Consider the following 26,294-nt stretch of genomic DNA (forward strand, 5'->3'; position numbering starts at 1 on the left):
TTATATGTAAAGGATTTCTCAGCTTGCAGTCAGCTTAGCTCATATATTAAATAGTAGGCCACCTTGAATTAAGTCTATGCTACTTGGAAGGACAGCTGCCAGTGATGTACATGCCTTAACTGTCACCTTGTAACCGAAGTCTGGTGAGTATCAGTCCTTCTGCCTGGGTGTCACAGAAGATAAAATTGCCTCCTCCTTTTTGTTTTTATTGTTTGTTTTTTCCCCCCAGTTTGGATGTAGAGGGATCCTGGAAGACTGCTCACTCTATTCACCTTCTAGTCATGTCTTCTTTTGGAAAAAATGTAAACAACGGGGCCCGTCTTGCTCCCGATGGGGGAGGGAACTATGGTCTTAGGCTCCTGCTGTTTTCTATAGGGTATGCTGCCAAATAAAGGAGAGAGGAGAAAGAGTATAAAAACTGAGGATTTGGCAAAAAAAACACAGAAGTCACCTGTAGTAAATCCGTAAAGGGCTCAAAGAATCATTAGGACTAAAATAGATCGGGAAACACAGTATTTTTCATATGGCCAATAAGAATGTCCAGCTTTTCAGTTACTGTGTTACAGTGGTGATAAAGGGATCTTTTTTTTTGCAAAATATGTTTGTGCAGTTGTTCTGCTCATTCTTCATTTCACTCCTCCCTGTTCCTGATAGGAATGTGGGGGTATCACACCTAGAGAACTACAACTGCTCAGGAGAAAGTGAAGGAGAGGGATTGCCCTTGACAAAGACAAATGTGGCTGGAAAATTAGATAACAGTGTAGGTTTGCTTACTGGCCACGTGCTTTGCTTTTATTATTTTCCCCATAGGAAAATTGCACTTTCAGATCATCGGGAGTTTCAAATAGAGTTCCAGTACACGCTAACACAATAACAGGGCAGCTGAAATGTCTTCAAGGGAAACTAGTTATTTGGCTGTTCTCAGCAAATAGTTTGCAAAGTGGTGGAGTCAGCTGAATGTAAGATTTCCTCTACTTCCTGCCTGGTACAACCCTTTGCCTGTTTCTAGGTGGCTTGAAAAGGGAATGAAGAAAAGGAAGAAGCAGAAAGAAAGTCCTTTTAAAAGGAAATTGGCTACAGGGTTGGAGCTAGGCTACCGCAGTGCTGAGGATAACTCCAGCATTTCGCTTTCTTGTGCTGTGTGGTTTTCAAATGCAGGAAATTAGCTCACTTTTCCAAAGAGAAGTACTGCTTTTAAAAAAAATTTCCAGAGTGCAAATATATAAGGATTGGAAGATGGGCAAAAATGAAAATAGTTGGGATGGGGCAGTGGGCTTGCAAGTAACATTTTCTACTATTAATCAAAAATTATATTTCATTTAAAATAATTTCAGAAAGAGAGAAAGGCAGTAATTGTTTAAAGGGCATAAATGTTGCCCTCAAGTGTAGTCTGATAAATTTAGGGGCCCCTTCCTCTCCACTTTTCCATAGTTCTTGTCAAATCAAACTATTTTCAGGCTCCTGGGCATGACATGGTTCTGTCACACCTCTCTGCATTTCCACCTTCTTTTCCCTTCTGCTCAGAATATTCTTTGACCTCTTTCCTAACAAGTTTCTATTGGTCCTTCAAGACTGGGTTCAACAGTCACCCTTCCTTGGATGTTTCCTTTCTCTTTGTTCTCATTACATTCTGGGCATAACTCTCCCAGAGCAGTAGTTAGTTGGTGTCTGCAGTTTGTTCTTTGTGCTTTGTTCATAGGTTAATCCCCAGTGCCTACCTGATACAATGCCTGGCATATGTTAAGTGCTCAATGAATGCTTGTTGAGTCAAGTTTGAAGAAACTTCTCAAATGCTGAGAAGAGTGTAGAGAGTACCATAAAGTAATATTAATAATAAAAGAAATAAACATTTCTTTATTACATTAAATACAGACAGACACAATGAAATAAACATGTCCAGGATTATATTTTGTTTTATTTTTTAACGAATCAATAAAGAAACTTAAAGAGAAAAAAAAGAAAAATTCTCAAAACTCCCCTTTGTTTTCTTCCTATAGTCCAGAAAAGTCTTAATTTAGAATTGTGGGAAGCTCTCTACCAAGTTGATTTGTTGTAAACACCAAGATCCTAAAGGAGTAAAACTTGGAAGACTTTCTGCTGCTAACCTTAAAAGGCCACCGATGTGGTTTGCATATATCATGCTCATAAAATTATTTATTTTAATTGGCTTTAGATGTGGTTCTGTATCTAAAATTGAAAGTAGTTGTTGTTTAGGGACTAAAGATACCAAACTATAACAAATCATTGGTCTGGTAATGAAATCCTTTCCCCAGGATCCCAGCAAAAAATGTCAAGCTATCTATTCTGAAAGATTCCGTCAATTTTTTTCAGCCATAGAGATTCACATATTGAAAGGAAGTCTTATTATCTAAACCACAGAAATGTCAAATTTTCTTTATCATTTTGCCTTTGGAAATGTCATTTGTGTTTAAAAATACATCTTAGTTATAGTACTGTTTTAGATCTTTCTGTTTTCTTTAGTGGTGAATTACATGGGTAGACGGCACATTTTATAAACCACACATCTCTCATGGTAGAAACAATAAAAATTCCCCGATCTGCAGGAATATTCCTCCACGGCACTGTCTTGACTCTGGTAATACTTCCCCTAAGAAGCTCAAGATTTCAAAGATCCAGTCTTAGTTCTCCAATTTATCTTCAGCCTGTGCAACCAAACCTAAGGAGGCAGCGTTTCCCAGGGCCATCCGGAAACATCAGCTGCTGGGATGTTTGTGGAAACTGTGGCTTCTGAGCTCTGTGAGAGGACCAGGTGGCGGTCAGCTCATGGCCGCAGCCCCACGGCTCAGGGCTACACCCAGCAGGAACCACGGCGGCTCTAGGGTTGAGGACCTGGTGAAGGTCACAGAACCTCTGGAGGGCCAAACTGCTCAGCAGGGACGTAAGCCCATCATTTTCCCTCCCTGTGCTTGGTCCAGAAATCCCTCTCACCCTGAAACATTTCCCATTTGCATAGAAGCAGACCATCCTTTGGTTTTCTGTTTCTTACTGGTTTTTGAATATTACCATGTTAAACCACCTAAAGAGGCACAATGCTGGGGATTGTTCATCTCACCTTCTTTTGTCTTCTTTGATTTGATGACATTTTCATCTACTTTGCCACTGCTATCATCCCACAGCCGAAAGAAGAGAAATGTTGACAGTTGCCTCTAATTATATTTATGTGCTTGTCTTTAAAATTATATTTTTCCTTAATATCATTTTTCCAATTGTTAGTTAACTTGACTAAGTATAGCCGCCTAATAATTAGTTATCCTGGCTATGCTTTTAACCCCAAGAATTTGACTCTTTCTTGAGTGGCTTCAACCATTTGCCAAAGGTGGGGGGAGAAAAGGGGACACACGGTCAGGGCTCTCCTTTCACTGTTCAGCCAGCTGCCTTGGCCACTTGCTCTCCCTCTGACTCTGTAGGAATTGCTAACAATTGCCAACCATTCTAGGGAAAAAATCTGGCAAAAACTATAAAGTAATCTTGATAAAGTTCTCTGAATTCCTCAGAGGAAAAAAATGTCTTCCATGTATTACTCTAAAAGTCAATATACTTGTATTTAATAATACCCTTCTGCAATTGTGCAGAATTTTTAGAATTTTTAGAGGTCTTCTAATTCAACACCTTATTTCAAAGCAGAGGAAACCAAGAGGCACATTTTCACTTACTTTATCTTAATTTTTGATGCTATTTCTAGAAAAATCCTTTGTTTTTACCCATTAAAACATATGTTCTAGTAGCTCTTTTAAAATTCAGAGCATTCATGGAAAAGTAGACTAATAAAAAGATCTCTTTTTCTTTCTCAATTAAATTTTTAAAAAATTTTCCCAAGGGCCTTTTTTTTTTCTTCTAATTTAAATTTTGAAGCATGCTTGAATTTATTTTATTTTTTTGGATTGAAAAAGATATATCTGAACCTGTAACAAAGCCTCAGCCATATGTGTATGTTTTTATTATTTGCAATATTAGCTTGCAAATCCTATCTGAAATATGTTAAAAAGGAAATAGTTTACGATTTAGTGTTGTGTTTCCCGCCCTTCTGCTCTGCAGTGTGCAGCCCTGAACTGCAGAAAAGGATATAGAATGTTATTTCATCAGAAACTGGTTTGGTTTAACTTTCTGCATTTCTGTGTTTTCCCAGATATGATCTTTCTTCAGGGATCAGAGGTCATATTCAAAGTGGCTTTAGGTCTGCTGGGAAGCCATAAGCCCTTGATTCTGCAGCATGAAAACCTAGAAACCATAGTTGACTTTATAAAAAATACACTACCAAACCTGGGCTTGGTGCAAATGGAAAAGACCATCAATCAGGTATGATTCAGCCTGAATCTTCCAAAGGCTGCTAAAGCAATTTGGGATACGGAGAAACTGAAATTTCTTTTCGGGCACAGGCTGTTTCCTACCACTTTGTATTCTGAACAGGGTCTTGCACGATGCCTGCCATGTGGGAAGCACATAGCAAGTATGTGTTGAATGACTAAATGTATGTCTGAGGGTGTATGCCTGAGTGTAATAGTGAAATGCCACATGGAAATACAGCGGTGATGCTTCCGCATTATCACCAGCACAAATCATCAATGGAAGTTTCTCCTATTTAAGAGGCTTCACCTGTAATAGTTAATTTGTTCTTCTAAAATACATACATTTATACAATATAGGCTTTCATAAAAGGAGTGCTCTGAGTTTTCTGCTGAATGATATTAATTGGAATTTTCTAAAAATAATTCTTTGATAGCACAGCTGTGATGGGGAGTGCATATTCTGTAAGTTTGTCACATGAATTCAGTTCCCCATCTGTACTTTCAGCACCTCTGGTTTCCTTATCCTGTAGAGCTATTACTCTCTTAAATGTTGAGGATTAAGAGGTTAATACAACCAGCTCTGTTGATAAATGTTCTGGATTGGGGTGAAAGCAGGTTGTGACTGTATAAGGAAGAACCTCCAGTAATGCTAGCGTACTGTGAAGGGTTGAGCTGCTTAGCAGAGTTGTGATGTCACCATTGGAAGTGACCGGAGGCTGGATAGCTAAGAATGCTCTGCAAGAGGTTTCTGCATCAGGTTGTGCCAGGGTGAGCAGTAAGCCCTCCTGTAAGCCTAGAACTTACCTCACCGACTCCAAATCTAGTGAAAACACAGAGCCATTAGTTAAAAACCAATAGTGTAATAAAGCTTTTTTTTAAAAAAATCCTTATTCTGGGGATTTCTGATAGTCTAAGAGGAATCCAATGATTTTAATGACTCCCAACCAGATGCAAGCATTTGTGATTACCATTTGCTGCTCCATCTTTGGTATTGAGCCCAGAAAAAGAAGCAAGTCTGGCCTTGGAAAAAGGAGAGGATTTCATACCAATTGCTTCTTTGGATCTCTGTTTACACATTGTCTATGCCAATGTGAAACAGCAGCTCTTTTCCACTCTGCACTTACCTTTAGTTAACTGAGAGGCTCTGCTTCTCTTTGAATTTTATTTCCCTGAATGTTCTTCTTGATGTGCATAGCTTTGACTTGTTGAATCCTTTTTGCCAATGTCTGTGTGAAACTATGTATATACTCTTGTTCTCATTAAATCCTGACCACATTGAGGGTAGGTGATTTTAACCCATGAGGGAACTATGGCTCAAAGTGGTTAATTAACTGGCCCGCAGTCTCAGCTTCAAAGTGGAAGGGCACGGTTTCAAACTTGGGTCTCTACAGCCTCTAAGTGCTCTTAGCAGCTACTCAACACCAAATGCTTCTGGGTGTCATTTTATCACAGAGATTTTGTGTATTTTATATGTGTGCTAATACTGAATTCTCTACCCTTTTTATTCTTTACTTTCTGCCTTTACATTCATTTATTCCTTTCTTAGAGTTTTCATTGCACATACTTATCTTTTATAACCACTGAGGCAAACTCAGAGAGGCTTAGTTGCCTAGACCAGTCTGCATCCAGTGAGTACCGATCTTCACATCTGGCTCCCGGCCCTAAGGCAGGCAGTCTTGGCTGCATTCAGTTTGTCTCCTGGGTATTGAATGCCAGAAAATAAATTTCCTATTTCCCCCTTTTTTGTAAGGGATAAACAGTTGTTATGAGTACCTAGCATGCATCAGGGGCTCTTTTAAGTGTTGGAAGAATAGAAATGGAGACAACATGGAAAGAGAACTATTTTTTTACATATGTACCTGATTTGCTTCAGGCGATGTGTTTTGAACTTGGCTGTTGTATTCCACTGACTCCTTAATGCCCCTGGGGCATGGAATTATAGTCCCCATTTTTATATAGCTGAGGAAACTGGGTATGGAGCGAGGAAAGTGACCTGTACCCTGTATTAAATGGCAGAGCCAAGATTGTAACGTGTCTCTGACTCCAAAGCCCATGGCCTCTCTCCACCCATCCTATGTGGAAGATAAACATTTAATCCAGTAATTACAAGTGTGGTAAGTGCTGTAGTGGTACTTGTGCAAGGGCCTGTGGGAGCCTCGCCAGCAGGGCAGTCCTGCAGTGCCTGTCGGGAGTTGAAGGAACTGGTTCACCTGGGCCTGAAAGAATGAGCTAAGATGGGTCAGCAGAGCATCTTCTGCAGAAGGCCAGGTAGTAAATAGTTCTGGCTTTGCAGGTCATAAGGTCTCTATTGCAACGACTCAACTCTGCTGCAACTGCTCAGCTCTGCGATTGTAGTGAGAAAGCAGCCGTAGACAATGTGTAAACAAATGAGTAAGGCAGTGTTACAATAAAGCTTTATTTATAAAAACATGCGATGAGACAGATTAGATTCACAGGCTACAGTTTTCCGACCCCTGAGCTGAGCTCTCACAGCCTGTGGAAAGGCACAGGGGCGAGAGAACAGAGAGAAATTCTGGGTGCTTGCTGTTCAATTTGGGGGCAGTAGTGAGGGTTGGTGTAGGGAGCACAAACTCTACATTTTAGGGCCCAGGTTTTCTTTCTGCCAAAAGTCTTGATGGAAAACAGAAATAATGCCAGGCAGCTCTCTGCCCTTATTCCCTACCCTGTTTTCCATCTGGAACTTGACCTCTGTCAGACTTCCTGCCTCCTCACTGCCCCCTCTCCCCCCAGAGGGTCCTCAGAGGTCAAGGCTGAGGTACAGTGTAATTTCTATGTGGCCTTTGAGAACCCCCAGGCCTGAAGCATTAGGAGGTCCACATTAGTAGAAATGATACATGCATCACTGCACATGACAAAATATACTGTCCTGTTTTGCTGGGGTGGGGGCTGGAGGGGGTCTGGGTGGTCTCAGTGATAGCCACAGCTCCATTTCATTAAACACCCCCTCTTATAGGGGCACAGCTTGGATCCAGGATGAGAGAGAACTAGAAGCTAAGGGCAGGGCTCCAGAGCTCTGGCTCAACAAGACGGTGCTGGGAGCAGCCAATGCAGGGTCAGTTCCAAAGTTGACAGCAGGCAGAAGGACACGGGTCTTTTAGGCCTCTGTGGCGGTTCTTCTTGTGGCTTTGTACCTACCAAGGTAACTGTTGGCTGAATGTAGACCATAAAAATGCCCTGGCCAATAGGGCCAGGCCCACGAGGAAGGGAAGTTCTGGAAATAAATAGAAACAAAGGGAAGGAGGTCAGCATTGCATTCTTGTCACAGTGAATGAAGTCTGACTCAAAGCCTCATGTTCGGTTTAAGGAGGAAAGACAGAATTGAACGGGGCTTTGGGAAATGGGGCAAGTAGCCTGTTTTCAAAATCCTTGTGGCTGTTCTAAGTGTGGCTGGCAGACCATCATCATCATCATCATCATCATTATTGTCATCATCATCATCATCGTATCATACGGGAACTTGTTAGACATTCAGGATCTGGGACCCTTCCCTGGACTTGCTGAATGAGAATCTGCATTTTAACAAGATCCCCAGGGGACTCAAATACACATGAACATTTGAAAAGCTCTGTGATGGGCAACTTTGTTAAAAACACACTAAATAATTCCCTGTTCTACTTGAGCTTGGAGGCTGGAAACCTGAATATTAACAAGGTTCCTGTAGCCTGGAGCCTGTTCTGAGGGTGCCTAGTCTGCCTTTGCAGGGAGCCCCTGCTTCTTGGGCAGTTTCATCGTTAAAAATAGGTAGTGTTTTAACAGACCAGTTAGTGCCATACCAAGAGGGTAGGGTGCAGTCGGGAGGAGTATTTTACCACTGGCGTTGTTTAAAATTGTTCACATATGATGATAATAAAAAGCAGGCCAACTTTTAGTTGTATTCTTGTTTTTTCATTCACTACAGACTACGCACCAACCTATTGCCACTCCTAGGCAGACTGCTCCCATTATCTGTCCTTGGTATTGCCACTGGGACCAATATGTGGGAGATAGGGTCTAGGAGTTTGGAAGATGCAAAGTATGTGACTGAGTCTACAGACATCAGCATCAATGGCTTCATTATACAGTAACCATGAACTGCAAGGAGAAATGCTGAGTCTTCAATAGCTAATGGGCCAAGAACATAGACGGTTCACTAAGAGGAGATCCAGCTAGTAAACAAACATGGGAAAATATTTAGCTAAATATTATGAAGCAAAATATTAAATTTAAATACTGTACGATGCTTTTTACTACTAGATTGACAAAATGAGATTTTTTTAATGCCAATACTGAGTGCCAAGGATATACTGTATCTCATATATTCGTAAGTTGCTAATGGCTTTGTACATTGATTATTCCCAGTTGGGAAGCTATTTGGTGATATGCATCACAAGCCAGTAAAATATTCATATCCTTTGACTCAGTAATCCTACTTCTTGGATTGTATCCTTAGGAAATAATACAAAATATGGGAAAAGCCATATGTATAAGGATATTCTTTTAGAATTGTCAGTTATAATAACAAAAACTTGGCAGGAACTAGGTATCCAACAATTGAGAAATGGATAAATATGTTTATGGCATATTGAGTTTATGGGATACCATGAAGCCATTTACAATTAAGGTATGAAGACTATATAGCAACTTGAAAATGCTCGTATGATATAATGTTAAGTGAAACAGGTGGGATAGGAAATGTTATGTTTGTTGTGTTTATAACTAGGAAGACATGCTTCCAGAAAAAAAGATGAAGGGAAATATAATAAGATGACGGAAGTTGTATTGGTAGTTTTTCTTCTATTTTTCAAGCCTATATTGCAGCTCTGTTGCTTCAGTAACTTAAAAAAAAATGGTTTGTTTATCTTTTTGGCAAAACATTGAAAACATGGAAACAATAATTCCTGCTTTGACAAGAAAGAATGTTCGCCTTTCCTCAGAACCAAAATTCTGGAACCTGCATGCAAATCTTAAAAACTAAAAGCAAGGATGATGTGAAGGCACTAGATCCCGAGTGACTACGTGTCTGGTGGAGTTGCTCTGAGGTAGACTGAGAGGAAAGGTTAAAGATAGTCCATCGTGCAGCAGGCTATGCTCCTTGCAGCTTTGTAGAGTGGCCAGTGCTCGGGCAAAGGCTTATGCAAGACATGGCCAGAGCCAGGCATTCGCGTCTCCCCATCCACCATGGGAGAGGGCCGCACCTGGCCAGTCTCAGTGATGACTTGGGCAAGAAATGAAAAGACCTCACAGTGTATCTGGCCTTCCCAGCAACACCTAGATTTTAATATTCCTCTTTTTTGCTCATTGATTATGCTTCTCTGAGAGAACACACTTGAGGATCAGGTTTCAGTTTTAGGCTGCTCTGATCTTTCTCTGGCCAAGAACTGGCACCAGCAGTGGGCCGCTTGTGCCTCTGCATGCTCGAAGACAAGTGCCTTCTTGCCAATCCTCCTGAGTTCTGTGCAAGTAATTGTCTTCCCCCAAGTAACTGACCAAAGGGCCAAAATGTTGTTCTGGGGCCAGGATTCTTCTCTTGCCACCAGCCACCTTCTGCCAGGACTTGGGAAGAATTCCTGGGCATAACTGCAAAATCAAGGACTGTGAGTGTTTGGGCAGTCAAGAGATGGTGCTATTAAGCAGAGATGACTGTGACCCAGGGTGGTTCCTAGGGATGAATGGAAGCTGAGAACAGGGCAGTGCTTTGGGCACAGCTGAGAGCCATTAAACTTAGCAGATCATCAATCTATATAAAAGGCCAGAGGCTTTGTTGCTAAGGTTTTCCAGCTTAGGAGACCATTTCAAAATAAATCTAGAAGAAAAAAATGTCTATGACATCTGTTCATCAGTACCATATTTGTAATTGCACAGTAACGCCACAGTAATCTCAGTTTCAGCATTTGTTGTTTTTACTCTATTCGAGCTATTCAGAAGTTCCGTGAAGTAGAATCATTTGATTTTGCTGAGACACAAGGCTGAAATGTCAGGTTTCAGGGCAAGTGTGTGGAAGCAGATCAGTTAGCTAGGTGAGCGCCTACTCAACTCCCAAGCACTTTGCTTGGAACTTTTGGGAGCTGTCACATGAAATTCTCACAGCAAGTTTGGGAGGTGATGTTCACCCCCATGTTGGAGGCCAGGAACTGAGACAAGGAGAGGTTAAGTAACTTGTTTAAGGTCATTTCAGAGATCTCCAGTGGAGACCTGATTTCAAAGCCTCTGCCTTATCAGATTGATGAGCATCCTGAAGTCACAGTGACCTCAACAATGATGGGGATGATAATCCATCACAGTCCTTCTAAGGGACAAAGTGAACCAGTTTAGTATAGTGAAGTATTCACACACACACAAACATAAATATTTACTGTATTTTCGTTTTTAGGCCTAGAATGACATCTGTGCTTAACTAATGTTCTGCATTGAAGTAAACTGAAAACCAGGAAGCTGAAAAATTAATCTCAAGAGAGAGAAGATAAAACAAGATGGTTGGAAATGTGGGAAAGTAAACACTTTCGAAAATTGATTTCAGGGAAAGTAGGGCTCATTCCTTTTGAGTGTTAGTAAGGTGTCATCAGGGGAAGCTAGTGTTTCATTGATTAAACTATGGTAGCGTTTCTACAGTGAAAAGTCAGATTCTCCTCTTGTAAAGGCTAATTTCATTCTCTAAATGCATACTCTGAACATTCTGGCTTTTCTTACCTGTGCCCTAGCTTGACTGAAATCCCAAATTTCCCAGATACATGTTGGGACTTCACACCTGTACTGCAAGGCCCAACCCCATGGGGTTATTCCATAGAAACAGTAGAGAAGGACAGAAGTGCCTTGGGCAGCAGCATAATCTGTCCCTGGCTCTCTCTTCCTCCTTGCATCGCCAGTACCAAGACAAAGTACTAACATGAACAACTTGAGTCACTTTTTCACTTTGGGGTGGTTTTTCACACATGGTTTTTTCATCACTATTACTATTATAGGAAGAAAGACAACTCAAGCATTGTTTCGAATTCACTCATCTGTGTGGGTGACATTTGGGTTTTGGCTCATTTCTGCATATCTTGTATGCAAGGAGGGATTTTTAGTAAACAGTTCCATTACTTAGCTGTTCTTATAACTCTGAAAACCCAACTGAACTATAATTAAACTTTGACGCGGTGACAGTGCAAATAGGGCTATGATTCTTTGGGTTTTTTTTTTTTTTTTCTTTCTCCTTTTAATCCATGGTTGATGTATCTAGGCTTACAGAATTTTCAGAGACAAAAAACGAGTACTGATGGAAGAAGTAAAAATAATTTTGTAGTAAGCACTATTAAAAATGCGGTTATATCTTTTGGAAATGAGTACCAGAAACGTGCATATGTTGTTACCTTAGAATTGCTTCTAGGTGCTTTTGTATCTTTCCAAGTAAGATTATTACTTTCTCAGCATGGAGACTTTTCAATATTTTTGCAAAAACTTATAGCAGCAGGCATAGTGCTAAGCATAGAGTAGGTGCTTAATGGGTGCTTGTTGAATGGTTACCTGTGTTTGTGTGTGTGTGTGTGATTTTTTTCATTTTCAGTCCCTGATGACTTTTCTGTATATAACAGGTGTTTGAGATGGACATCTCTAAACAGTTACAAGCTTATGAAGTTGAGTACCACGTACTTCAAGAAGAACTTATTGATTCCTCTCCTCTCAGTGACAACCAAAGAATGGATAAATTAGAGAAAACCAACAGCAGCTTACGCAAACAGAACCTTGACCTCCTTGAACAATTGCAGGTAGAGAATGTTTATAAAGCAACTTCCTGAACCACAAGTATATAGTCATTCATTAACTCACCATAGGCACCGGCAGACTGGGTTTTCCCATGACCCGAGGGCGTTTCTGACCCTGATCTGTTTATAGTTGGGATCAAAGGTGTCCCAGGAGAATTGGTCATTTTTATTAAGGAGCAGACAGATTATCCTGTGCTAAGGTCAGACTGTCCTGGAGCTTTCTGAGAGCATTTAGCCTTCTGGAGAAAGGTCCAAAGATGAACTTGGGTTCCGGATGGCGTGGCACTAATTAGTTAACTGCCAGCAAATTGTGCTTTGAGTAATCAGGGTCTTTCACTCCCATGAGCACAAACAGGTCTATGGAAGGATATAAGGGAGAAAAGTGACACAGAAATCTACCTAACAAAATAAGCCAGAGCATGGAATCATTATTTTTGAGTCCTTGACACAAATACAAAGATTTGATTGGTGAAAGGCACTGTTCTCCCCTCTAGATGCTTCCATTTTAACATGGATAAATGTGAATGAGGACATACCAAAGAAAGGTGAATAAAGACAGGTGCACCCAAGGGTGGGTTGGAGCTGCACTGAGGTGCAAGTCCAGAGACCTGATCTCACTGCATGTCAGCGTTGCCTGACCCATGCTGCCCCTCTCTGCCCTGACTCCCTCACCTGGGTGACAAGGATGAAAAGAACATCCAGCTGCTAGGTTTGGCTCCTTTGTCAGCCAATCAGTCGAACGCGGTAAAGTAACCATACGTTCTACTATTTAATGTGGCAGATGTGTGGTAATGCCGTTAGTGTTTAAGGAATTGTTGGGGGAATTTTTTCTTCTTCAGTTGCTGTGGAGAAAAATATATCTTGTTTTTTCCCCAAAATATGTAATTTATAACATTCCTGGGCTATCCCTGGAAGAAGCTTTCTGTCCTGGTCTAAGCCTCTGATTTTTCTCCACAGAAAGCTGTTGCTTTTGCAGGCACAATCTTGGCAGCAATGTAAAAAAGGCCAGCATTTGAGAGCCTGATAAATCAGCCCTCGTCTAAAATGCTTTCCTCTCAGCAGGGATTTATCCCAGTAGACCCTAGTAGACATTTACCATAAAGGAACAGAAGTAAGAGGATTTCAAACTAACTACCAGCCAGTCACATTCTGATATTCAGCTTCTTTTTTTTCCCTAAGGTTGAGCTATCCTAACTGAAAAATATACCTGTGTATAGTTCCTCCAGAAAGTCTCTGCTGTAAGGTGAAGGGCTTTGGCCACTGGAGAAGTCTTGAAGGGACAAAGCTTCCCTGGCTGGCAAGGCTGTGGGGTAGAGGTGGTGATTTAAAATGGCCCCAGGCTCACAGTTACATCCATGAAATGTAACATGGTGGAAATACTTCTAACAAAGCTGATTCCCGTTTATGGCATGTGGCTTAAGATAGGCAGTACTCAAATAAAAGGTTCATTTTATTGGGCTAATGCCCTGGTGGACTTTTTTGTATGTTGAGGAATAGAAAGTAATTTTATGCTACTTCCATGAAGACAAGAAGTCATGAAAAACTACTCGATAGTTACATTCCTCAAGAAAGGCATCAAACTATAATTGGTAATAGCAGATGTTCTCTCTGGAGTGGGCTTTCTCTTGACCAAGTCGTTCTGTACTTCTGGAGACAGCATGCAGGACTCTAGGCCAATCCACCAGTATTTACTGAGCCCCTGCTGTGCTGGCGGCTGAGGGCCACCAAGATGAGTCAGACACTGCTGCTCCTGAAGAGTTGGGGTGGGGATAGTAGGTGTTTGTAGACGTAGTTTTCCCATTAATCTCTATGGGTTACAAGGATTCGCTGTCTTTCAGCCAGATTATCTAAGTTCTTTGGAGAGCACACATCCTTTTTTTATGTTACAATTTCCAGAGGCTGTCCAAGGATAGGCATTAAGTACAATACTGGATTTTCATAGGTGATTTTGTGTGTGTACGAAAGTATCAAAATTGACCCCCCCCCTTTTTTTTTTAGCTTTGTTCTGTTCATATAGTTGGTAGGCATACAAAAGTCCCATTTATTTCCTTGTTGGTAAACACATAAATGTAGCCTAGAAGCAGGAGACCTAAGTGCTTGACCCTTTTTGTCTAGTATCACACATAAGACGATTGCTTAGACATGCCAGGTGGTGCGAAATAATAACATCATTTACGTTTTTCATCATAATCAATGACAAGTCCTTGAAAGCTGGCACTGAACTAGGTGCCATGAGAGGCCAGACCCATGTGCAGGATAAGGCGTGCCCCCTACCATGAAAGAGTTTCACTCCCATTGAACAGACCTGACCTTGTGCAGCACAGTAGATAACCAGGCACAGTGGTTAATTACTGAGCTGTGTGGCACACCTTGGAGTGCAGTGGAAGATTCGTCATGGAGATGAGGTGAGACCTGTCCCAGGCTCTGACGATGGGTAGGATTTTGAGGATCAAAGAGTACTGCTTAGATGCTCAGAGACGTAAACCAAGCGTGACCACCCCCTGCCTGGGAAGAAACAGCTAACAAACTTGGGATCACAGCCTTTTTCCTTCTATTTCAGGTGTTTCTATGGCACAGCCAGAGCTAGACTTTGAGTCATGAGTTGTCTGCTACAAGTGTTATCTTGTTCAAAAAAATTATTTCACTTGTTTTGAAAGTAAGAAAAAAAAGATACACAATTTTTCCACGTAAAATAAATGCATAAATGTTAAAGGACTATACTGGATTAGTGAGAGAGTGCAGTAGTTTACTGACCCAGTGACCTGAGCTCTCCAGAACGCAGCTGCCAGCTGAGAAGTAGGCCACAAAGGCCTTGGGACATCAAAATAAATGTCAGAATTTCTGCAGTGTTCCCAGGACCCCCATCCCCACTGGAGCTGACCAAGTTGTTCCCTGGGAAGCCTGCCCTAGTGGATTAGAGTGGAGATGGGCAATTGCTAGGCAGAGACATCTGGCAGTTTTGTCGACTGATACTAATTGTGTGCTGGGGGCTAAGGATGCACATTGAGTGAGAACCTCATTCCTCATGTAGGGGAAATAAGGATGCTGCTTATCTTCTTGGGGAGCAGTTATGGTTCAGTGAGACAGTGCATGCGAGCCTCTTAGAATGCTTGGGAGGAGATGCCCATGTCTCTTTACATAGCAATGTCTGTTACTCTAAAGAAAACAAAGGATTTCCAACTAGAGCTGTTACTACTTGGGCCTCCATGTAGAAACATATTGATTGTCAGTCCAGAATCATCTTTTACATGTAGATATGTATATTAGTCAAAATAGGCTAGGCTTAGCTGCAGTAATAAATAAAGCTCCAAATCTCAGTGGCTTAGCACAACAGAAGTCTTCCTCTCTGAAACTCCACCTCTTCTCCATGAAGCATCCTTTGACCATATCAGGGCTCTTTAGCTGGTGGTGGGTGACTCAGGGATTCAGGTTCCCTCAATACTGTCATGCCACCATCTCAACATGTGGCTTCCAAAACAGGGGAAGGAATGCTGGAGGGTTCCAGAGGGTGTTTTTTAAGGGCCTAGCCCACCCTGTCTGCATGGGAAGCTAGCAAATGCAGTCTTCTTATGTGGCCATGAAGAACTGGTGGTAAATACACAGAATTATCTTTGTCAAAATATGTTTCTTAAGTGCCCCAAGGCTGGATGGCAGAATGTACAGTGGATCTCTCCTGTGTTATCACTGGGCAATTGCATTCTCATTCTTCTGTCCTCCAGGTGGCAAATGGTAGGATCCAAAGCCTAGAAGCCACAGTTGAGAAGCTTCTGACCAGCGAAAGCAAGCGGAGGCAGGCCACCCTTGCTCTAGAGCTGGAGCGGTCAGCCCTGCTGCAGATGGTGGAGGAGCTTCGGAGGCAGACTGCAGAGCTGAGCAGTGCAGAGACTGACCTTGCTCAGTCCAGGCCCACGGGTGACTGACAGCTCAGGGAGAGTGTCCCGCCAGAGCACCCCTCCGGAGGAGAGATTGCTGCACCATGCAAACACTGACCAAGCCTTAACTGAGAGAGACAGAAGATGCTGGAAGAGGAGAATGAAACGTGAAGTGTGCTTCTCAGGGAGGAAACTGGCTTGCCAGCATGCGAATTCTCAACTAAAACTTGCAATTCAAGGGGGCGAATGTTCCTCTGGGTTTGTTGTTGTTTTAGGTCCTAATTTGTCCCTTCTCTGGACATGTTTCCTGTATTCATTAGATTTAGATGCCTTGGACATGAATAAATGCACCTTTGTGTTTCCTTGTTGCCTTTTTCAGTACCAACATGTTTGTAAAGAACGTTCATGATTTTGTGGAATTTCAAAAGCCAAAAGGGATCTAGATTGTTCCACTGGCTAAGGTGTGAGGTCTGTCACTCTTTCAAAGATCGTTTATGTGACTAGGCTTGCCATGTCACTGGCGGAGAGCAGATGGCCCTCGTGCGTTCTTGTTTCGGAAGCCTAAGTTGACCACTAGGAAGGATTGAAAGTGATTTATTTAAATTGGATGTCTTGAATTTGATCACTATCCTTGGTATTTAAGGGGGTCGTCTTTAAAAAAAAAAAGTGTTTTCATGCATATTTGCTTACCTCTAGTATTGTTGATCAAAGCAATGGTAAATATTTTGTGGGAAAATCACCATTTTTTATTCTCCACAAGATAGTGCCAGTGTGTGGTCTGCAGTTGTGGAGTCTGATATTTATACCTTTGTTTTAGTTTCATACACCTGTTACGGAGTCGTGTATTTATTTTTGCTCATGGTATGATGTTATAAAGTCAAGTGTCTCTTTGAGTCTCCACCCCTTGGAAATCAGTTTCCTTGCAGGAACAGAGCACTTCAAGAGTTTCACGGGTGCCTGAGATGCTGGGACTTTTCAGAATAGATCAGGCTGAAAATTGCAATCAGATATATGGCAATTGACAGCAGTTTTTCAGAGATTGGGTGTTTTGAACATAACTCTCAACACAGTGACCCCGGCTCAGGATGGTGGGGACCCTGTGCCTTCAGCAAGAGAAAGGCTGCCCACGGCTGCCTGCTTCCATTTTGTCACCACATGAGGCCTCTATATGAGCTCTTTTAGAATAGGTTTTTCTCTTAAAAAGGCACTTGTGAGTGAGGGCATGTATCACTTCCTTGGCAGCAGAATCATTCCTGGTCTTTACTTTTATAATTGTAACCACTTCTATTCCAGAAGAGGTTTCTTTCACCTCTCTCAGTGGTAAAGTCTTTTTGAGCCTGGGGTGAATGGAAGGATTGCCATATTTGGAGTCATCATAACCTCCCGCTCCAGGCATTTCAAAGGGAGACACAAGTGCTGCCCCCAGTGCCTAAATAGTTGTTTGGTTTCACCAGATAGCAGTCCTAACCAAGATGACAAGTCTGGGAGCCTTTATCTTGAGTTGTTCTACCAGATACAACTTAGAGAAGTTGGCATGTGGGGCTTCTTTCCACATCATATTTAACTGGTTGAATGTTGAATAATGTGGAATTTTGGACGTCTTGGTACCATTTCTCAGGAACATTCGTTCAGCATTAAATAAGAGCAAGGAAGCAACAAAACAATTCATGCCTTCGTTTTTATTGTTTATGTTTGTTTTTTGAACTTTAGATTTTTGCTTTTCGGCCCAGAAAGGAATGATGGCCTCATGAACACCTGTGGACCCAAGTGTGAATATTACCTAACCATCAGTGAAATCAGCACTGTGACCCAGGTGCTTGTTAGGTTGTAACACTGCCACACAGGGTATGAATATTAGCACTGAGCCCAGCTCCATCAGTTGTATGTGACAGTAGATGCTATCCTGAGATTGTACTGGACAGAGAAGACTGTGGACATCCCATTCCTTGGACACAGTTTCAGCCATGGAACTAGAAGGGGAAAGGAGGACACCTAAGGCCTACCCACATCACTGTGGGAGGATTCTTAAAGGCAAATTTTTAAGCCAAATACATTCCATATTATACTTTCCCTTAACCATAATGCAACACATGTGAACTTAAGATTATCTTTCTTTTGACACCATTTCTGCCCTCTTATACTTAAGACAATATGAGCCCTCAAGAAGCACACTATTGCATAAAAAACACATAAGAATATCTTCTATGCTGAACACTCAGTATGGTTCCTTTTAAGGGTCACATCTTCCTAGAACAACAATATCTATTGAGGATTTGTGTGTGGTTTGGTTTGTGACTCAGGGAAGAAGAGTATTATGGGACACGGGATTTGTTACAGGATTTAGACTAAGCACAATTTTGTTAAAAGCTGGAGAAACAAAATACAGAAGGAGGTGTGTAAATGGCAGAAGTCACCAATCAGTCCCTTTTAGAAGCAAAACACATTCAGCCACTGAAGTGAGGTCAGGTAGGGTAGCATGTGGAGAGGTCTTTCGGGAGCTGCAGCCGCCTATCCCAACCACCTTAGTGGATGGTGGTCCTGGAGCTGCTCTAGGTCAACAGTCAGCTCTTGGGAAGGAAAGCTGGAGGTGGAGCAGAGAAGGAGGATAAGCTGGAAGCTGCCAGGCATCTCTGTCCATCTGTCACTGCATTTGACCATGATGACCTTTGGAGAAAATGGATCTTACTTTGCTTTTGCCCTCCAAATTTTACACGGGTGCATCTTTGCACCAGTTCTAACTTAGAGCCACCAGGGAAGCTGGCACAGTACAGACTGTTATTCATTTTGGAACCTGCCGAATTTGGATGATAGCATGCACATACGTTATGTTGCAGGGGCCTTTCTGCTAAGTATATTGTGATTAGTATCCATGGAGTTAAGATCCATAGATTGATTTTTACCTTGAGGGTCACCGATGACACAAAATCAAAGATTGAGACTGCCACTGACCTCTGCTGGCATCCAGAACTTCCTCCCCCTTTCACCCTCCCCTCTGTCGACTGTTATCAAATTTTCTACAAATTAGAGCCCAGGAACTTGCTGTGTGATAAAAGGTTGCACAAGCCACACTGTCTTAAATCTAAAGTCTAAGGATTTGGCATGATTCAAAAACATGTTGGATTGGGAAAGCTGGAGGGAGTTTTTCTACTTCATACTAGAAAAACCACCTCATTTTACAGACGAAAAAGCTAAGTGAGATGAGACCTTCAAAATCTCCTCATGACTGACTAAAACGTCAGCGTAAGTCCCTGTCTCCTCACCGCCTGGCAATAGACACCACTCAGCTTTAATTGCAGTGAGTTTTGAGAGCCATTTCTGATGACCTCAAGATGCGAAGCAAGGAGAGGTCTGATTTAGTTTCACTAGGATCCCAACTCAGGTTCTCTCCTGAAATGTGCGGTCTCTGGTGGCCTTAATCTATTACGAGTTAAAACTGGGGAGTTCTCTAGAGCTTGATGCCTATGTGTGGAATCAAAGGCAGAGAAATGCTATTGCATCAGGATCCGAACTGATTGGCTACCATGTTTGTTCTTGATAGCCATTTCTTTTTTACCTTCAGATTTTTGAAAACCCTTGCATTGTGATGTTTTTAGGGAAAAAAATGTATATCAGTGCAGGTTTTTTCTTTGTTTTGTAGAAGGGGAGCCTTCCATTATCTAAAATTTCTTACTGTTATCTCCGGAAATAATCAAAATGTCTAGGGAAATGCAAAAATATGTTATGGAGCAGTCACAACTGTCATGATTCTAACAATGTGAAATTGATAACAAAATAAAATGTTGCTGATATCTGGGTGTGCCAGTTTGAATGTATTATGTCCCCCAGAAAAAGCCATATTCTTTGGTGCAATCTTGTGGGGCAGACATATTAGTGGGTATTAAGTTGGAATGATTGGATTAGGTTGTTTGCATGGAAATGTGCCCCACCCAACTGTAGGTGATAACTCTGATGAGATAATTTCCATGGAGGTGTGGCCCCACCCGTTTAGGGTGGGCCTTGATCAGTGGAGCCATATAAATGAGCGGACAAACAGAAGGAACTCAGTGTAGCTGTGAGTGACATTTTGAAAAGGAGCTACAGCCAAGAGGGACACTTTGAAGAAAGCACAGGAGCTGCAGATTGTTAGATGAGAGACATTTTAGAGACAGACGTTGAAAGCAGACTCTTGCTCTGGGGAAGCTAAGAGAGGACAAACACCCCAAGTGCAGCTAAGAGTGACATTTTTGAGGAACTGCAGCCTAGAAAGGAACATCCTGGGAGAAAGCCATTTTGAAACCAGAACTTTGGAGCAGACGCCAGCCACGTGCCTTCCCAGCTAACAGAGGTTTTCCGGAAACCATTGGCCATCCTCCAGTGAAGGTACCTGATTGCTGATGTGTTACCTTGGGCACTTTATAGCCTTAAGACTGTAACTGTGTAACCAAATAAACCCCCTTTTATAAAAGGGGTTTTGCATTCCAGCAGCATTAGCAAACTAAAACACTGGGCATCATAGGTTTCTGCCCTCATATCTCTAAACTGAACACCCAACTATTTTAGTTGTACCTCATTAGCAAAGTGAATTTACACCACCATATGTATGTTTATTAATAAGTTTTGTAAATGATTTTTATAAAATAGAAAATTTTAAATGAGGTAAAATAAAATAATTTTAAAAAAAATACTAATAGTAAACAGTTTATATCCAATGTTTTCAACAGAACAATAAATACTACATGTTTTTAAATGCTGTTTTAAAACTGAGGCACAGTAATTCAAGTGTCAGTTTCCAAGTTCAGCCTAGTTTGATGGTTGGTATTAATGCACGATCATGACTGGAAAAAAAAGGTGGCTTCCAAAATCTAGTAACTAAACAGAGGAAGGGCACTGTCAGTCACACAAAGTCATGATGCTTATTGTTCACTTTAATTCAACCAATTGTGCAGAAGTTTTTGTTGAAATCTGAGTAGTAAACTTCCATCTTCTCTGATGGAGTTAGCCATTCACACAAATCATGTTAGAGTTTTATATTTTTGAACCAAGGGCTTTAAAACACTCAAGCTCTTCATTTGGAAAGCTTTGAAAAGTTATAAAATTGTTCCCCAGTTTGTGTGAATAATACACTCCCATGGCTTTTGGCCAAAAAAAAAAAAAAAGTTACCTAAACAATGGAAACACTTCCAAACTGTCCTTTTCTGAAAAGCCATCTCCCCTTTTCGCTAACATTTCCTTGGGCTCACCTTCTTGGTGATGCCTGTTCTCAATAATCATGGCAGGGGGTGGAGGTAGGAGGTTCTAGTCTGGATTTTCTTTTGCCATGAGCCTGCTGTAGATGCACTGTCTCGTCTTGCCATCTCCTTCCTGTAGTACACATGCTTCTTGTAGTTCTGGGCCCTGCAAAGGACTTGGCTGGGTACAGCAGAGAGGAGCAACACTGTGTGTGTTTGTGCATGTGTGCACATGTGAAAGAACCTGTGAGTCACTGCGATTCATTACTATAGTACCCGTCTCTCAAAACCACTGGAGATAGCCTGGAGAATCAGTCATGGTAAGGGCAGAAACAATTTTGTTGAAAATAGGTTTGCCTATTTTCCTCACTGTTTCTGCTCCACCTTCCTGCGCTTGTTTTCTTTTATTCCATATTTGAATCTGTGTTGACCAGTTTGGGGTATCTCCTTCTTGCTCTTCTGGACATTTCTTCTTTCTACCCCCTCTAACTGTGTTTTTAATTTCTTCCAACTGTAGGAAAAGCTGCCAATTTGATTCTATTAAACTCTGGCTTTGGTTCCCAGCACGTTGCAGAGTGGTGTTTCCTGGTGCCATCTTCTGCAGTTTGTGCAAATGGTGAAGTAGCACATTAAGAAAGTAGAGGCAAGTTTGCTTGGTGGTCTATTTAATGAAATAAAATTTCTGCCCACCTCAGTTTTCCTGTACCTTCTACCAAGTACAGCACGATCTGTCTTCCTTCCTTTGATGTACATGCCTATCAACTTTACTTCTACATTTCATAGGCTCACATCATCTAAATGGCTTGGTTATTAAAAAGCATTAGTTTAGCTTTTTCTTTTCCCCCTATCTGCTCCTGTGATTACTCCTAATAGTGCCTGGACACAGCTGGAGGCTTGTCTTTTCACTCTAGCTTCATTATCTTCCTATAATGTGGAGTTAGGCCTGCCTCCCCTGTAGGACACAGGACAGCAGTCATCGCTGACTTGCCTGCTCAGCTGATTTCCCTCTTTCTGACAAATGGTTATGGCATCTCCCACTGTGTATCAAGCCCAGTTCTAGACATTGTGGTTACAAGGTAAGTGCCTGCCATCACTGAGCAGGAGAGATAGATAATTGAAATAAGTAAACAAAAATCAATCATGAAATGGATGCTACCCTTGTAGGGTGGTCAAAGAAAGTTGAGCTGAGGAGCTGGTGTTCCAGGTGAAACTCAGAATAAGGAAAGAAGCCAGCCAAGAGAGGAGCTGGGTGAGAATATTCTGGGAAGCATAATACTGGAAAATGGAAGTGTCAGGAGATATGGGGAAACTGTCCAAAAATAAATCCTGACTGCTCAAATTACATTCCAGGTTACTGAGAAAACCTGATCAAACAACTGCTCAAATGCTCCTAGTATTTGGGATGGTTAATTTCATGTGTCATCTTGGCTAAGTTCTGGTGTCCAGTGGTTTGGTCAAGTACACACTGGCCTGATTGTTACTGTGAGGGCATTTCATAGATGGATTTAAAATCATTGGCCAGTTGACTGCATCTATGACTGATTATATCTGCAATTAGCAAAGGAAATTGTCTCCCCATTCAGTTAGCTGGAGGCCTTAAAGGGAGAACTGAGGATTTCAGCAGCCAAAAGATTTCTGCTTCTACTTCAGCCAGCCCAGATTCTCCTGGGGAATTCAGTGTCACCTTAATCTAGTTTCCAATTTGTGGCCTACCTAATGGAATTTGGACTTGCCTATCCCCATGGTCACATAAGCCAATTCATATAATCTCTTAATATTTATGTATATGTGTATATGTACATATATATATATCCCGTTGATTCTGTTTCTCTGGAGAACCCTAAATACAGTATTCCTTTGGAAAAAGTTGACAGTGGTGGAAGAGGTATTAGAAGTAGAAATGTAGAAATCTTTGAAGAATTAGCTCAAATTCACAATTTTTTTTTAAAGAGGAAGAAAATAGATGGAAGAAAATTATGGTTTACTGAGCCCTATGAAATTCTTCTCTTCATGAGTATGTTTATAGATATATCCCTTTAATCCTCAGTGTCCTCTTTAAGAATCCCCCAGAATATCTCAAGTACTTCTCGTGAGCAAAGTTTTTAATCCAGTGTCAACTGTGCAATTGAAAATGTGATCCTATTTTAACTTAACATTTCCAAAACACACAAAGTCAAATTGGTGGCCCTCCAATAAGCAAATGTGTAGTCATTTTGTTTTGACCCATGACTCATTTTTACTCTCTCTGGTTTTTCTTTATCCCAGTTACTTCTGTTTTCTAATATTTTTAATATCCTTGTGAGTCACCATAAAACATTTGAGGAACAAGATGGAGCAACGTAAAGGAACAGGCTCCAGAGTCAGCTGGAATCCTACCCTGATCCCTTACCTACTATAAAACAGGAAAAATAATAGCTGTTTCTTGGATTGTGCAAATATTTATGAAAAATCTGGCAGAGACAAAGCTAATAACCAATAAATGTTAGCTATCATTACCTTATAATTGTATTAATTAAATAGATCCAGTTCTTTGACCTTGAAATTGCTCTCAGGCAAAATTCCTCAACAGATTGCAAACACTTGAAAAGTAAAGAGGCGATCTTTAAAATTATTATAATTCTAGAAGATCATGGTAGGCTAATATAATTTTATGTTTTTAAAAGTGAAATGAAAAAAATATGAGGTGGAAAGCTGTAGGAAAACATGCCTTAATGTCAGCAAAGCTTGTGACACTGTCTCTCACAACAGCTTTGTGAATAAGTTACATCTGCAGAAGACCAATTCAATTGGGTTGATTTAAAGGTTAAACCCAATAAGTGGTCCTCAACCCTGCTTGCACATTAGAATCACCTGGAGAGCTTTTACAAAGTACTGGTGCCTGGGGGTAAGAAACTCAGACTCTCTGGGATGGGTCTTGACTTTGTGTTTTGTTTTGTTTTTATTTTGTTTTTAATTTCCCCATGATTTTAAAGTTTAGCCATGATTGAGAACTGCTGAATTTGATAATGGATTGAGGTCAGCCTAGAAGCTAGGGGTTTAATTGCCTGACCTGGCCTTTATCCTTAGCCAGGCCCCGTACACATTTTTATCAGTGACCTGTATAAGTATCTAGGGGCCATATCTCTCAGATGCACAGATGTCACAAAGCAAATGCAATGTATGACAGACAGGATCTTGATTGAGGTTGACAAGCTGGAACCATGACCTGATTGGAGCAAGATACAATTTTAAATGTCAGGTTCTAAATTAATGTGGTTCCCAAAGTGAAGTTTCCAGACTAACAGCATCAACATCATCTGAAAACTTATTAGAAATACAAATTCTTGAGCTCCAGCCCAACCTACTGAATCAGAAACTCTGGAGGATGAGACAGGCAGTCTTTAAAAACAGCCTTTCAGGGGATTCTGATGCATGCTAAAGTTTAAGAACCACTGGTGTAAGGGGTGTGGGGGGGAATCCCACTGGACAAATACAAAATGGGAGACACCTTGAGTTGGCAATGATAATGAATGTGAAAAGAGTCTCTTTATTCTTTACCTATAGTTCTACTGTATACTCTCATTCTCCATCGATATGAAGACCTTCCACATTTGGGGAGTCATGTCACTTGCTTATCTCTTTGTTCCACACTATGCCAGTTTGAATGTATTATGTCGCCCCAAATGCCATTATCTTTGATGCAATCTTGTGTGAGCCGACATATTGATGTTGATTAGATTGTAATTCTTTGAGTGTTTCCATGGAGCTGCGACCCACCCAGTTGTGGGTGATGACTCTGATTGGATGATTTCCATGGAGGTGTGGCCCCACCCATTCAGTGTGGGCCTTGATTAGTTTACTGGAGCACTATCTAAGCTCAGACAGAAGGAGCCATCTTGCTACAGCCAAGAGGGACACTTTGAGGAATGCACAGGAGCTGAGAGAGGAGATGCAGATGAGAGACAGTTTGAAGACAGCTGTTGAAAGCAGACTCTTGCTCCAGAGAAGCTAAGAGAGGACAAACACCCCAAGAGCAACTAAGAGTGACATTTTTGAGGAGCTGAAGCCTAGAGGGGAACATCCTGGGAGAAAGCCATTTTGAAATCAGAACTTGGAGCAGACACCAGCCACATGCCTTCCCAGCTAGCAGAGGTTTTCCAGATGCCATTGGCCATCCTCCAGTGAAGGTACCCAATTGTTGATGTGTTACCTTGGAAACTTTAGGGCCTTAAGACTGTAACTGTGTAACCAAATAACCCCCTTTATAAAAGCCAATCCATTTCTGGTATTTTGCATCCCAGCAGCATTAGCAAACCAGAATACACACTCATGGTATAAATCTGCTTATTAAAAACCTTTCTTTCTCTCATGTACTACATCCAGTCTATCAAAATAAAAACTGACTACTTTCTGCATTTCTATAATCTATTCTTTACACAGCATCGAGAGTCATACTTTCAAGTCATAAATCATGTTGCTACCCTGCTTTCACCCTCCAATGATTTCCTATCAGAAATCAGATTGGAAGAAAGCCCTAAGTCCTTACCATTGTCTATAAAGCTGGTATTAGTTGGGACTGCACAAGGACTCCAAGATAGAATGCTCAAACAAAATAGAAACTTATTTCTATTTCACCTAAATGCCCAGAGGCAGGTGGGCATTTCAGGGTGGGGAGTGGTTCTGTTCTATAAGGCCAACCAAACACCCAGGTTCCTTCTATCTTATTGTTCCTCCATCTACTAGGGCAGTGGTTCTCAACTGGGGGCAATTTTACCCCCCACGGGACATTTGGCAATTTCTGGGAACATTTTTGGTTGTAATAACCAGGGGCAGGAGTGCTATTTTTATCTAGTGAGTAGAGGTCAGAGATGCTGCTGAATATCCTACAAGGCACAACAAAGCATAATCTGACCCAAAATGTCAGTTGAGCTGGGGTTGAAAAACCTGCCCCAGGGCAGTTGTTCTCAAACTTGAGCATGCATCAGAATCTCTTGAAGCACTTATTAAAACACACCTGATTAGGTCTGGAATGGGGCCCAAGAATTTGCATTTCTGTAAGTTTCTGGGTGATGCTGATGCTTCAGGTCCAGGGGCCACACTTGAAGAATCTCTGCACTGGGGTCTTCCCTTGTCCACATGTTCAAAGTAGGCACATCAGCACCAGGTCTTCAGTCCACCTGTGAGAAA

The 26,294-nt window shown here is 41.4% G+C and overlaps 1 protein-coding gene across 8 annotated transcripts in view; it reads left to right on the top strand.

Moving 5' to 3' along the window:
- Positions 1-19,711, top strand: part of TBC1D1 (TBC1 domain family member 1) — a 238,182-nt gene extending 218,471 nt beyond the window's left edge. For 7 of the 8 annotated variants that reach the window (XM_037829562.1, XM_037829563.1, XM_037829565.1 and 4 more), the window contains 3 exons: positions 4,148-4,317; positions 11,879-12,052; positions 15,769-19,711. In XM_037829562.1, the coding sequence (XP_037685490.1) occupies positions 4,148-4,317; positions 11,879-12,052; positions 15,769-15,969 (545 nt within the window). In that variant the 3' untranslated portion in view covers positions 15,970-19,711. The remainder of the gene's footprint in view (positions 1-4,147; positions 4,318-11,878; positions 12,053-15,768) is intronic. The other variant, XM_037829564.1, reaches the window with a different exon arrangement.
- The last annotated feature ends 6,583 nt before the right edge of the window (positions 19,712-26,294 follow it).

This window comes from Choloepus didactylus, chromosome 3 (genome assembly GCF_015220235.1).
Source record: "Choloepus didactylus isolate mChoDid1 chromosome 3, mChoDid1.pri, whole genome shotgun sequence".
In the NCBI taxonomy this organism is placed as follows: domain Eukaryota; kingdom Metazoa; phylum Chordata; class Mammalia; order Pilosa; family Megalonychidae; genus Choloepus; species Choloepus didactylus.